This window comes from Gekko japonicus, unplaced genomic scaffold (genome assembly GCF_001447785.1).
Source record: "Gekko japonicus isolate JY-2015 unplaced genomic scaffold, Gekko_japonicus_V1.1 scaffold2551, whole genome shotgun sequence".
Classification (NCBI taxonomy): Eukaryota; Metazoa; Chordata; class Lepidosauria; order Squamata; family Gekkonidae; genus Gekko; species Gekko japonicus.
Window position 1 is genome coordinate 126,520 of NW_015164272.1, and position 12,679 is coordinate 139,198.

Sequence of the window (12,679 nt, forward strand, 5' to 3'; positions counted from 1 at the left end):
GATAGATGATAGATAGATAGATAGATAGACGATAGATAGATAGATAGATAGATAGATAGATAGATAGATAGATAGATAGATAGATAGATAGATATAGATACACACACACACATACACACACACATATATATATATATTTAAATCACTAGGGTTGCCAGCTCTGGTTTGGGAAATCCCTGGAGATTTGGGGTCTGGGGAGGGTGGGGTTTGGGGAGAGGAAGGACTTTAGTGGTGTATAATGCCATAGAATCCATCTTCTAAAGCAGCCATTTTCTTTAGGTAAACTAACCTCTGTCGCCTGGAGATCAGTTGTAATCCCAGATATCCAGCCGCCAACTGGAGGATGGCAACCCTAAGAATCACACACACACAGTACCTGGATGAGGGAGAAGCAGAAGTGAAATGGGGGGCGGGGAGGCTTCAAGTGCAAACAGGGAGGAGAGATTTCAAAATATCCCGAGCTACAAGCCACCTTCTGTACAGTGTTAAAAATCAGCAGGTGTTGACAGAGCCAAGGATTCACATCATCAGGAAAACTGGCAACTTTATTGCACACAATGAACCACTTCTAAATTGCACCGTGCCGCCAGGTAACCGTTGGTTGGTTTAATCGGAGATCAGGGGGCCTCCTTCCGTTTAGTAGGGTTCCGTGTCGACCGTTCGTGTCTGCAAAGCTCAAAGCGTCATTTTGCCAAAACATATAAACACAAAGTGCCTCTTAAGAAGCAAAAATGTTGTCTTCTTCTCAGTATAACATGATGCTTGAAATATTTAAAAGACATGTTAACAGACACCCTTTCATGTTAGTTACAGTATTTTTTTTTTAAAGACACTTTCTTTAATTAGCACTTACAAATAAAGCTGATAAGTACGCATCATCCCGGCCAGATTTGATTGCGTTTAGCAAGCTACAAGGTTAACAGGGACTTCATTCTTAATGCTGAATATTTATAAGTTGTGTTTAATATAAATACTGCAGATATGAGCAGCTTTGGGGTAGGTTTCGCTATTAGGCGCGAGCGATTAGTCTGCCGCCACCTCCCATCCCCCACACCACCCAATTCCGATTTAAATTATTTATTTATACATATTGCCACCCACGGGTATGACATGTACATTTCGGTCCAAAGGATTATAAACCTTGAGCTGTAACATTATAATATATCCTGTTCATATATTCCATTCAGGAAAGATCATAGCCCGGGTCAGAAATTGAGTTGGGTCAAAGATCCTGTTCCCATGGTACAGCGCAAGCACACCACTCCCAGTTACGTTCCTAATCTACCCACTGGATTTTCATCCTTTCTTCACTCAAAGAAGCTCAGGATAAAATACATGCTTCTCCCCTTCCTCCTTTTCATGCTCAGGACCAGGGGTCATTTCGCAGAAAAAGAGCTAGGGGAACTCATTAGCATAACTCATTAGCATATGCCACACCCCCTGACATCAGGGGCCCGGCGGTGGACCTGCAAGGCCAGCGGGAGTGCGAGGAAGCCCCGCCAAGGCCCTCCCTGGCCCCAGGCAGGCAGGGGTGGGGAGAGGCGGGGAGGAAGCAACTTACCCTCCCTCTTCTCCTGCCTCCTCCTGGCTGAATGAGGGCCGGAAGCGGGGCGGCTGGAAGCAGGGGGCGGGGCTTCATCATGTGCCCCACCCCCTGCACCTCACCCGGGGGAACTGCGTTCCCCCGCGTTCCCCCCCGAAATGACCTCTGCTCAGGACAGCCCTGTGAGGTAGTTAAGACAGAGAGAGAGCCCCAAGTTCATGCAGTTAGCTTGGTGGCAGAGTGGAGACTTGAACCCAGATGTTCCTACCCTGATATATTCATTGCTTCATTACATTGGCTGTCAGCGATGTACTTTGTAACATGGGTGATAGTCATGTGTGCAGGGGCAAAGAAAGAGATGTTTCTTCCCCCTGTTTTGAGTCTGGACCTCTTGTGCATAGTAGCATGCACAGGCAGTACCCATGTTACACATTGTGGTAAGACTGCGATGGAGCACCCATTTCTCTACCATCAGAACAGAAACGTCAGTCTAAATCGGGGTGTCAAACATAAGGCCCGGGGGCCGGAACTGGCCCATCCAGAGCTGTTATGTGGCTCGTAAGCAACTGGTACAAGGGAGGGAACAGGAGGCTGCTCAGGGGGCGGAGCCACTCCAATGGTGGCTTCAGCATGGCAGAACAACCTCATCTGCCGCAGTCAATCAGAACCCCTTCACTTCAGGCGACGGTAAGTTGGGAGCCACTGCAGCCACATTCATACCTCTGCACTCGGCCTGCAGCTCCGGGGATGCTGTCCCGGATGGCCTCAGGGATCAGCATTTGCATGTGGGGGGTGTGCAGATGATCCTCTGTTGGGGCCTGGGAGCATCTGCCCAGTGCTGCACTGCTGGGTCTCCAGTCCGCCCGTGTGGGTTTTCCTCTGCACTCCCCTCCCAGCCCAAGTGGTTAAGATGCTGAACTGTAGACCGGAAAGTCGGTAGTTCAGCAGTCCGAGACCCGAGTGTGCCATATGACAGAGTGAGCTCCCGTCTCTGGTTCCAGCTCCTGCCAACCTAGCAGCTCGAACACAAGAAATTGCAAGTAGATAAATAGGTAATGCTTCGGTGGGAAGGTAACACTGTTCCATGCACCTCAGTGTAGTCATGCCAGCCACATGATCACGGAAATGTCTTTGGACAGCGTTGGCTTTTCGGCTTGGAAATGGAGATGAGCACCGCATCCCTAGAGTCGGATTCGACTGGCTTTCGAGCAAGGGAAACCTTTACCTTTACTATAGCGAACCAGAACCCCATGGAAAACCCATGTGTTGCCCAGTTCACATATTACAGGATTGCATCTATCGGGTGGAGACTTGTATGCTCTCAAATACGCGTGACAGGAGGAGAGCCACACAAATTACACCTGAATGTCTGCAGAAGGTTCTCCTTTGAAAGAAATGGGGATGCTGCTCTGCATGGAAGAGTTCCGTGCTCTCAGTGACTGAGATGCAAAATGCACATGGATCTGTTGCGCAAGCACAGGGATTAGTAGGTGAGGCAGAATTGTAGAATTCCCACCGTCCAATTCCACTCTATTTAAACCCAAGTTTGTAGCTCTTATGAACACGGGGATAAATAAGCCTTTGTAACGGAACCCTGCCTGCTGGAACACCCGGAGCAGTTGACCAGGATGCTGCAAGAATCCCTGGGAAATCTCTGCAATTCCTGCAGGTGAAAGTTATAACCATTTCTAGCCTATTTTAATGCTCGCTGAGCTCTCAATCAACAAACAGTACGTCTCTGAAGAAGCTTGGAATCTCAAACGAGTCCTGAATAGCTTCATGGAAGACAGTGTCAATTTAACAGATTTCAAACCAATTTAGAGCATGCACACACCCCCAAAAGTCAGATTCTATGGGCATGCTCACAAAACTACAATTCCCAGGATTCCTTGGATGAAAACCATAATAGGTTTTTTTAAAAATATATATATATATAGTATGATTAACCTGATTTTAACTTTGTACCTAATCCTACATTTCCCAGTAGGGTAATTCCAGCATCTTGATTTTACAGCACCTCTTGTCATGAATTTAATTTTACCAAGATTTCTATAAATAGGGTTCATGGTAGCAAGGTTCCCCACACACACACACATTCCCAGATGATACCAATGTCCCCTTTGTTGACTGCAGGAAGAGGTCCTCTTCTTTTATTCCAGCTCCTTGAGAATGCTATAACCAACCAGGTAAAAGAGAAGTCCAGAAAGTAACACTAAGGGGACTCCGGCAGCCGCAAAGATGAATGACCATCCATAATAAACCTTTACAGGAATCTCATCTTCGCATCGAGCCCTTCTTTCGAGAAGTATGTACTTTGCGAGGTCGGCAGCAAATTCCTTCCACATCACAAACAGAAAAATCAACAGGGCGAATAAAATTCCTGTATATGACAGAAAGGGGGGGGGGATGTGTTACAATAACATAACATAAAACATAATATGCCAGCAAAGTGTAGGAGGTATCAGACAAAGATCTGAATGACGGAGGTTTGAATCTCCATTTGTGCCACGGAAGCTGGGTGTCCTTGGGCTGGTCTGTCCAATGACCCTACCTCACAGGGTTGTTTTTGTGAGAATAAATGGAGGAGGCAACGATGCTATACGCTGTTTTGGGTTCCCATCGAGGAGAAAAGAATTTTCAGTACATATTATGCTCCCAGCCTAAAGCATCCATGCAACAAAAGTTCCATTCCTAAAATGCAACTGCTGTTGAAACATCTTGCTTCTAACTGTAGCCTCCCAAATGCCTCTGGGAAATTGACCACTGGGGCATGAACCAAGGCAGTATCTTGGCTAGAGTGCTGGACTGGGATCTAGAAGACCCATGTTTGAATCGCCACCCTGCCGTGGAAGCTTGCTGGGTGACCTTGGGCCAGTCACACACTCTAAGAACATAAGAGATGCCAATGTTGGATCAGGCCAAAGGCCCATCCAGCCCAACACTCTGTATCACACAGTGGCCAGAAATACCAGGTGCCATCAGGAGGTCCACCAGTGGGGCCAGGACATTAGAAGCCCTCCCACTGTTGACCCTCCCCCCCCCCAAGCACCAAGATGACAGAGCATCACTTGCCCCGGAGTCCCTATCTATACCTTGTGGCTAATAGCCACTGATGGACCTCTGCTCCATATGCTTATCTAATTCCCTTTTGAAGCCGTCCATGCTTGTAGCCACCACCACTTCCTGTGGCAGTGAATTCCAAGTGTTAATGGAATTCAGCCTCTCAGCCAAACCTGCCTCTCAGGGCTGTTGTGAGGATAAAATGGAGGAGAGGAGAATGGTGTAAGCCACTTTGGGTCCCCCATGGAGAGAAAGTCAGAGTGTGTGTGTGTGTGTGTGTGTGTGTGTGTGTGTGTGTGTGTGTGATCCCCGTGTTTTTGGTTCCCAGCATTTGGAATTCAGGGGTATACTGCCTTTGAATAAGGAAGGCCCACTTCTGCTGTCACAGGTGACAGAAAAAGAAGAGATTGGATTTATATCCTGCCCTTCACTACCCAAAGGAATTTACAATCCAAGCGTCTTACAATCTCCCCACAACAGCCACCCTGTGGGGTAGGCAGGGTTGAGAGAGCTTTTACGAGAACTGCTCTTTCCAGAACAGCTCTGAGAGAACTTGTGACTAACCCAAGGTCACCCCAGCAGCTGCATGTGGAGGAGTGGGGAATCAAACCCCATTCTCCCAGATTAGAGTCCGTGCTCCTCACCACTACACCAAACTAGCTCCCATGGCACACAGCAGTCTATGGCATTCTACCACCCTGAAGTCCCTCCCACACCCAAACCCCGCCCTCCCCAGGCTCCACCCCTAAATTTCCAGGAATGTCCTAACCCTGAGTTGGTGAGCCTGTTTCCACAGCTAGTACCCAGCCTGGCTTCTGAGTCATAGAGCAACAGCCTTGTCCCCTCTAAGCTGTGGAGTCTTGTGGGCAAAAATTCTACTTTGTGAGCTACTGGCATTAAAGTTGTGAGCAAGCGATCTGGCTACTGCATTAAATTACTTTGCTCTGGAGCCGTCCTTCCTGAGCTAAGGCAAAAATGTGCGAGCCGGAGGCTAAAGGAGTGTGAGCTAGTGTGAGCTAGCTCACACTAGCTCAGCTTAGAGGGAACACTGGACCCAACCATTTACTGCATCGGCTGCTCTAGAGCGGTATCTCTCATTAATCTGACTTTGCTCAGTGGGGTCAGCTGGTTGAATAAACTGACAACATGGATCCTTAAAAAAAATCCACTCTCTGCCTCCAATCATTAAGGCCTGAGATTAATGATTGAGCCTCAGTTTCCGTGTTGATTTAGGTGCCAGTTTCTCCTTTGGAGTCTAGTGACAATTAGCACAGGCCATCTTTTGACTTGGTCTTCCCTCTTGGAGGAATGCAACACCTTGATTTGGAGAAAATTGATCACTAAACTCCAGATCTTCCCTTCTCACTTCATTCCCCGGCGCAACTTTGTTGGCTAATTGTGGGGGCAAGTGGTTGAACTCCCTGTCCTCTCTCCAAGTGATCCAGCTTCCCCGTAATTTGCTAATTACGGGGAAAGCAAACTCTCCGCCCTCCTCTTCTTCACCTTCTCGCTTAGCAGAAGCTTCCAGAGACTAATGAAAAATAATGTGAGGTTGCAGTCTTTCCTGGCATTTCCCGGATGCAAATGTGTGCGGCGTGCGAACAGACGTTTAGCCGCCGCGACAGAGAAATCTTGTTTAGGAGAACAACTTCCAAGTGTACCGCTTCAAACTCGAAAGTGTCCCAAAGAGCTTGACTGCATGCCAGGGTTGCCAGCTCTGGGTTGGGAAATACCTGGAGATATTGGGAGTGGAGCCTGGGGTGGGTGGGGTTTACAGAGGGGAGGGAGCTCTGCTGGGATATGACCCCACAGAGAGCCCCTTCCATATTTTCCGCTTGCCTTGGGCTTTCCGTCTAAGGGTAAACTCCCTTCTGATTTAGACTCCCTGGTTAGCCCACAGTTATGTAGGACCCTCATGCATTCCAGATTCAACCGCTGCTTTTCAATGGTATTTAAGGAAGCACCTTGCCAGAGGCAGAGGAGACCCAGCTGAGCTCTGAGCAGGAGACAGAGGGGTGAGTGGCTTTTTACTTGCTTTCAGCTGAGAGGATTCAGCTGAGGATATTGGTGGGAGAACTGGTCTGGGAGCGTGGGGAAGCGCTTAGAGTTGTTGCAGATTCCTGGCTGATTGAGAGAGGGAGAGGAAGGGGCATTGTTTGACTGTGATTGACTGCAATCGAGTATTTAAGAGAAAGACAAGGCCCTAGGCTCTTTGTCTTTCCCGTAAAATAATTTGACTTGATAACAGAAACCACATAAATACCAAGGGTTTAAAAGGGGGATTATATTTATTTATTTTAAAAGAATTATGAAGCCAGAATGCCAGCAGGGGGTTGGGGGCTATCCAGTGTTTTGCACGGAGTGTCACATGTATGACTATCTGCCCACTGGGCAGAAGTCTTGGGTGTGTCCTCGGTGCAAGGAGCTCCTGGTTCTCAGGGAACGTGTGTGCTCCCTTGAGGCCAAGGTGGCTGACCTGGAGAAGCAGAGACAGTCAGCTAGGCGCACAGAAAAGACTCTCGGGGACTTGTTAGCTTCGTCCCACTCTGGATCTGGCAGCCCCGCTGCTGTCAGGGAGCATGAGGGTCTAGGGGAAACAGGGCACCGTGCTGAGGATAAGGGGAATGTGCCCTCAGAAGGGACCTCTTCCCCAGCTGGTGAGTGGCTCTCCTTTTGCACCAAGGAACCATCCCTGGGCAGGGTGGGAGGGGGGCTCTTGGTAGTGGGTGATTCGATCCTTAGGCAGGTAGACAGCTGGGTGGCGAACCCGCGTACTGACCGTATGGTGACTTGCCTGCCTGGTGCGAAGGTAGCGGACATTACGCGTGTTTTAGATAGGCTGGTAGATAGTGCTGGGGAGGAGCCAGTGGTCGTGGTGCATGTCGGCACCAACGATGTGGGGAAATGCAGTCATGAGGTCCTGGGGGAGAAATTTAGGCTGCTGGGCAGGAGACTCAAGGCCAGGACCTCCAAGGTAGCCTTCTCAGAAGTGCTACCTGTTCCACGCGCAGGGCAGGAGAGACAGGGACAGATCAGGAGTTTCTTAGCAGTCCTAACTGGAGGTTTTAAGTTGCAATCTTTTATGTGCTTGTATAATAGTTGTTGCAAGGTGGAAAGGCAGCTGATAAATGCTTTAAGCCTCTGGTTCCCAAAGTGGGCAATACCGCCCCCTGGGGGGGGTGCTGGAACAATCTGCATCTTTTTGCCCACTTCTTGAAGGCAGATTTCCAGGGGGGCGCTGAGTAATCTTTTTTCTGAAAAGGGGGCGGTAGGTCAAATAAAAGAAGAGAGAAAAGAAGAGACTGGATTCATACCCCGCCCTTCACTACCCAAAGGAGTCCCAGAGCGGCTTACAAACGCCTTTCCCTTCCCCTCCCCACAACAGACACCCTGTGAGGTGGGTGGGGCTGAGAGAGCTCTGTTTGGGAACCTCTGCTTTAAGCAAGCAAATACATAAATTTAGCCCTCGTGGCCAACAGGTGGGTCTTCTCCATCCTGAGAAAACCTGGAGCCTCGTGAAACAGAAAATAAAGAACCACAGATTTGGTTCACACAAGGGAATCGAAATGAGGATTTTAGGATCCTAACAGGGACAAGAAATTTAAAAAGTCCTCGATACAAATCCTACGGGTCTCTCTTGCCCTGACATGAACACTAAACCCCCACAACCGTGACACCAAATTGGCTCTCTGAGGTATAATGCCATAGAGCAGCCATTTTGCACCAGCTGAACTGATCTTTATCATCTGGAGATCAGTTACAATCCCAGGAGATCTCCAGCCACCACCTGGAGAGTGGCAACCCTAAGTGAACAGGCTGCTGTTTGAAACAGAACAAGAAACTAGACTGGTATGAGCCAGCATTCCATAGTCCAAGGGAGGGGCCGTGGCTCAGTGGTAGAGCATCTGCTTGGCATGCAGAAGGTCCCAAGTTTAATTCCCCAGCATCTCCACCTAAAAGGCGCCGGTCATAGGTGATGTGAAAGACCTCCACCTGAGACACATGACAGCCGCTGCCAGTCTGAGTAGACAATACTGACTTTGACGGACCCAGGGTCTGATTCAGTATAAGGCAGCTTCATGCATTCACGTGGATGTGTTCACAGCGTGAAGCTAGTAGTTTTCAAATTTCACAATGCTTCTGGGTTTGTTTTAACAACACTGTTTTGTGTTATGCTGGTCTATGACCGTAATAAAGAATACTGATACTGACTCTGGAAATAATTTTGCCTGTGTCATTTCACTTTGAAAAGGCTGGTAGGCAGCTTTGCGGGCTACCTTGTCCCAGGATATGCACAACAAATGGGAAGATTGCAACATTACAGAAAAGAAAAAACAGATGTCTTCGTATGTCCCCTGTCCCCTAAGGATCTTTCAAGTCTGTAAGAAAAAGCAAGTTGCCCCCTGACTATTCAGTGTGTGCTGTGGCTGAGCCAGAATAGTGTGTGCTGTGGCTGAGCCAAGTCCAGGCCTCCATCTACCACACCAAAAATGAAGAAAAAGCAAGGGGGGGGGATACTTCCCATTTGCTCAAACTTTCATCTTTCTTTTCATGCAATATTGTGCAGTTTATTATTAGGACCAGTGTTCCCTCTAAGCTGAGTTAGTGTGAGCTAGCTCACAGTTTTTTAGCCTCCGGCTCACACATTTTTGTCTCTGCTCAGGAAGGAGGGCTCCAGAGCAAACTAATTTATGCAGCAGCCAAATCGCTCGCTCACAACTTTAATGCCAGCAGCTCACAAAGTAGAATTTTTGCTCACAAGACTCCACAGCTTAGAGGGAGCATTGATTGGGACGCCCCTCTCTTTCCCCGCATTCCCACGCACACAGATGGGCAAAGAGGGACTGAGCCTCAGCATTCTCGGCACCCCTGTACATCCAGTTATCATGAACTGTCTGCTTACCGGCTGTGATGAGGAATCCGCCTCCAACTTTATAGAAGCGCGCGTTGACGAAGGGGACGCCGCACACCAGCAGAAATCCTCCAACAAGACTGGCAGTGACCGCCAGCACGATGAACGCCGTCCAGAAGCCCCTGTACACTGCAGCACCAGAAAAGAAGAAAGTTGGAGGGAGGAGGGAGTAAACCCACCTCGTTGGATCTGCTTCCCGGAGTTCAGTTTAGTGTAGAGCCAGTTTGGTGTAGTGTTTAACTGCGCGGACTCTAATCCTCCAGATTTTCCGGGCTGTGTAGCCGTGGTCTTGGCATTGTAGGAACTGGCATTTCACCAGCAACTGTGACTGGCATCCTCAGAGGTATAACACAGAACGATGGAGTTCTTGACACAGAGAATACTCCATCTTTCTGTGTTATACCTCTGAGGATGCCAGTCACAGCTGCTGGCGAAATGTCAGCTCCTACAATGCCAACCCCACAGCCACACAGCCCGGAAAATCTACAACAACTAAAGTTAGACTTCTCTTTCTCTCTCCTCTTTCTTACAAAGTTTGTGCTCTTCTTAATAAACCGACTCAAATCTTTAAACAGCTTGCGCTCCCTTTTACTGTGTATTAGGGTTGCCAAGTGGCACTTACCCTTCCGGCAGGGGACTCCAGTTCGGCTCCCGACGTGTGCGCGCTTTGCACGCGCGCGTCGCATGCACTCCCCCCAGGGCCCGATTCCCCGGCGTTGGGGAACGGGCCTCTGGGGCGGGGGGTTTTCTGCCCCCCGGGGGGCTTTGGCAGCCCTACTGTGTATCCACACTCTACCAACACAGTGTACCTTGTTCTTTCTTTTGCATTATCCTCCAACCACAACCCTGCAAGGTAGGATAGGCTCAGAGCATGTGACTGGCCCAAGGTCAGCCAGCATGGCTTCCACGGCAGAGTAAGCTGCAGGCGATTCCACGGCAGACATAAATCTCATCAACATTAGTTTGAGGCTGATTATTGGGGGGGGGGGAGGCTGTATTCTAATGCAAACTTAGGCCCTTATGAAAATATGCATACAGTGAGCAATTAGTGGTGCAAGTTAATAAAACAGGTCAAATGCATCCAATGACCTTAGCCCGACAGAAAACACAATAGACAAGAACATAAGAGCTCTGCTGGGTCATGCAGAAGATACATGGAGCCCAGTTAAGGCTGCTAACCCTGGGTGGGGAGATCCCTAGAGATTTGTGGGTGGAACCTGGGGAGGGCGGGGTTTGGGGAGGGGAGGGGCCTCAGCAGGATACAGTGCAATGCAGTCCCCCTTCCAAAGCAGCTGTTTTCTCCAGGAGAAATGTTTTATGTTGTTTGGAGATCAGTTGTGATTCCAGGAGAACTCTGGTCCCCACCTGGAGGTTGGTAACCCCAGGGCTATTTTTGGGCAGGAACGCACAGGAACAAAGTTCCGGCTGGCTCCTGAGCTGGCCATGCCCAGCAGGAACTCATTAGCATAATAGGCCACACCCAATAGCAGGAACTCATTAGGATTGGCTACATTAGGGGTGTGTGGCCTGACATGCAAAGGAGTTCCTGGGTTTTGATAACAAACAAGGTAAACAGAATAAGAAGCAAAAGGTGGGTGTGGTTGGATGACCACATTTGTGGTAACATGGGGGTGCGGCCTAATGAGCTAATGAGCTGTGCTGTCAGGGGTGTGGCCCAATATGCTAACGAGTTTCTGCTGTTGGGTTGTGGCCTATTATGCTAATGAGTTCCTGCTGGGCTTTTTCTACAAAAAGAGCCCTGGACCCTATTTCCAGCTGGGAGGCTGGTCACACAGTGCGGGAGCTGCTCAGTCGCCCCCTGCTGCTTGCTGCCCAGCGACCGGGATGTTCCAGCATTTAGAAGATGTGGGAGGGGTGACAAGATTGCCTGCTCCCACCGGGTTCCGAGTCGGATCAGGATCGGGCCCTCGTGGCATTTTTGAAGTGGCCAAGTGCCATTGCCTGTTTCTGCTCGACTGGGAACCCCACAGCACCTACGGCACGTGGATTATATCTGGCACACCCCAATGTGAAGCGAAGGTTATCCGTTGCTCTACTGACGTGCACTTACCTGCAGTCGCATCATAGGAAGGGTGTGGATAAGGTCCGAGCGCGATGGGCATAGGGAACAGGTAACCGTTCATGCAGTGTTTCGGATGCCCTTGGCTAGCTGGGGAAAAGAAATGGAGGAGAACGAGACTTTTGTCCCTGCGAAATGATAGCCGCAAGAAACTTCTACAGGAACTCTAGCCATGCACACTTGTCAATAAGGCAATGCTCCCTAGTTCCGGGCTGCAGTGAGAACATTTCCTGCATCTCTCTACTACACGAACATAAACTTCCTCTCTCCAAATTGAGTCTTAGGTAGGACTGTTCCAGAAGATTATAGTCTTCACAGACAGCCACCCATTGACACATTAGAGCCCAAAGGCACATGCGAGACCTCAGAATGCCAAATCACCTCATCAAGGGGAGAAAAGGTTTCTGTACTTGAGCTGCGGTGGCTCAAGTGGTTAAGAAGCTGAACTGCAGGCTGTGGAAGGCCAGTAGTTCAGCAGTTCGAGACCCAAGTGTGCCGCATGATGGAGTGAGCTCCCATCTCTAGTTCCAGCTCCTGCCAACCTAGCAGTTTGAAAGCAAGAAATTGCAAATAGATAAATAGGTACCACTTCAGTGAGAAGGTAACAGCGTTCAGTGCGCCTTCGTGTTTAGTCATGCCAGCCACATGACCACGGAAACGTCTTCAGACAGCGCTGGTGTAATGCAAAATAGCCTCCATTTTTTGTCTGCTTGCAGTTTGCTTGACCAAACTTTAGTCAAAGAGGATTCTGGGTCCTTGTTAGGCCTGGAATGTGCTATCTAACTATGCTGCTGTAAATCTTAGGGTCCTAGAGGCGCCTGCAAGTCTCTTAGTGCCTCTTAGTTCCCTTTAAGACTTGCATGACTCTGATAACGGGAGAATTATGACCTTCACTCCCATGGCTGTACCAGCTGCAAACCCTTAGCAGTGTGGCCTTGGCGGCCATTAATTCATTAGCAACATTCCCAACTGATTGCACCTGTGATGGGAGGAGGGAGGAGGGTTATCTTCTAGAAATAACTTTCGATTCCCCAGAACTGAAAAACAAGTATTATGGGATATCCTTTGTTACCCTGGTTACCAG

General features: G+C 49.1%; 1 protein-coding gene across 1 annotated transcript in view; it reads right to left on the bottom strand.

Moving 5' to 3' along the window:
• Nucleotides 1-2,712: 2,712 nt before the first annotated feature.
• LOC107108327 (transmembrane protein 182-like) overlaps nt 2,713-12,679 on the bottom strand; it is a 25,445-nt gene continuing 15,478 nt past the window's right edge. The window contains exons 3-5 of the mRNA XM_015408749.1: nt 11,587-11,685; nt 9,507-9,644; nt 2,713-3,923 (exon numbers count right to left, since the gene is read on the bottom strand). Of these exons, the coding sequence (XP_015264235.1) occupies nt 3,694-3,923; nt 9,507-9,644; nt 11,587-11,685 (467 nt within the window). The 3' untranslated portion in view covers nt 2,713-3,693. The remainder of the gene's footprint in view (nt 3,924-9,506; nt 9,645-11,586; nt 11,686-12,679) is intronic.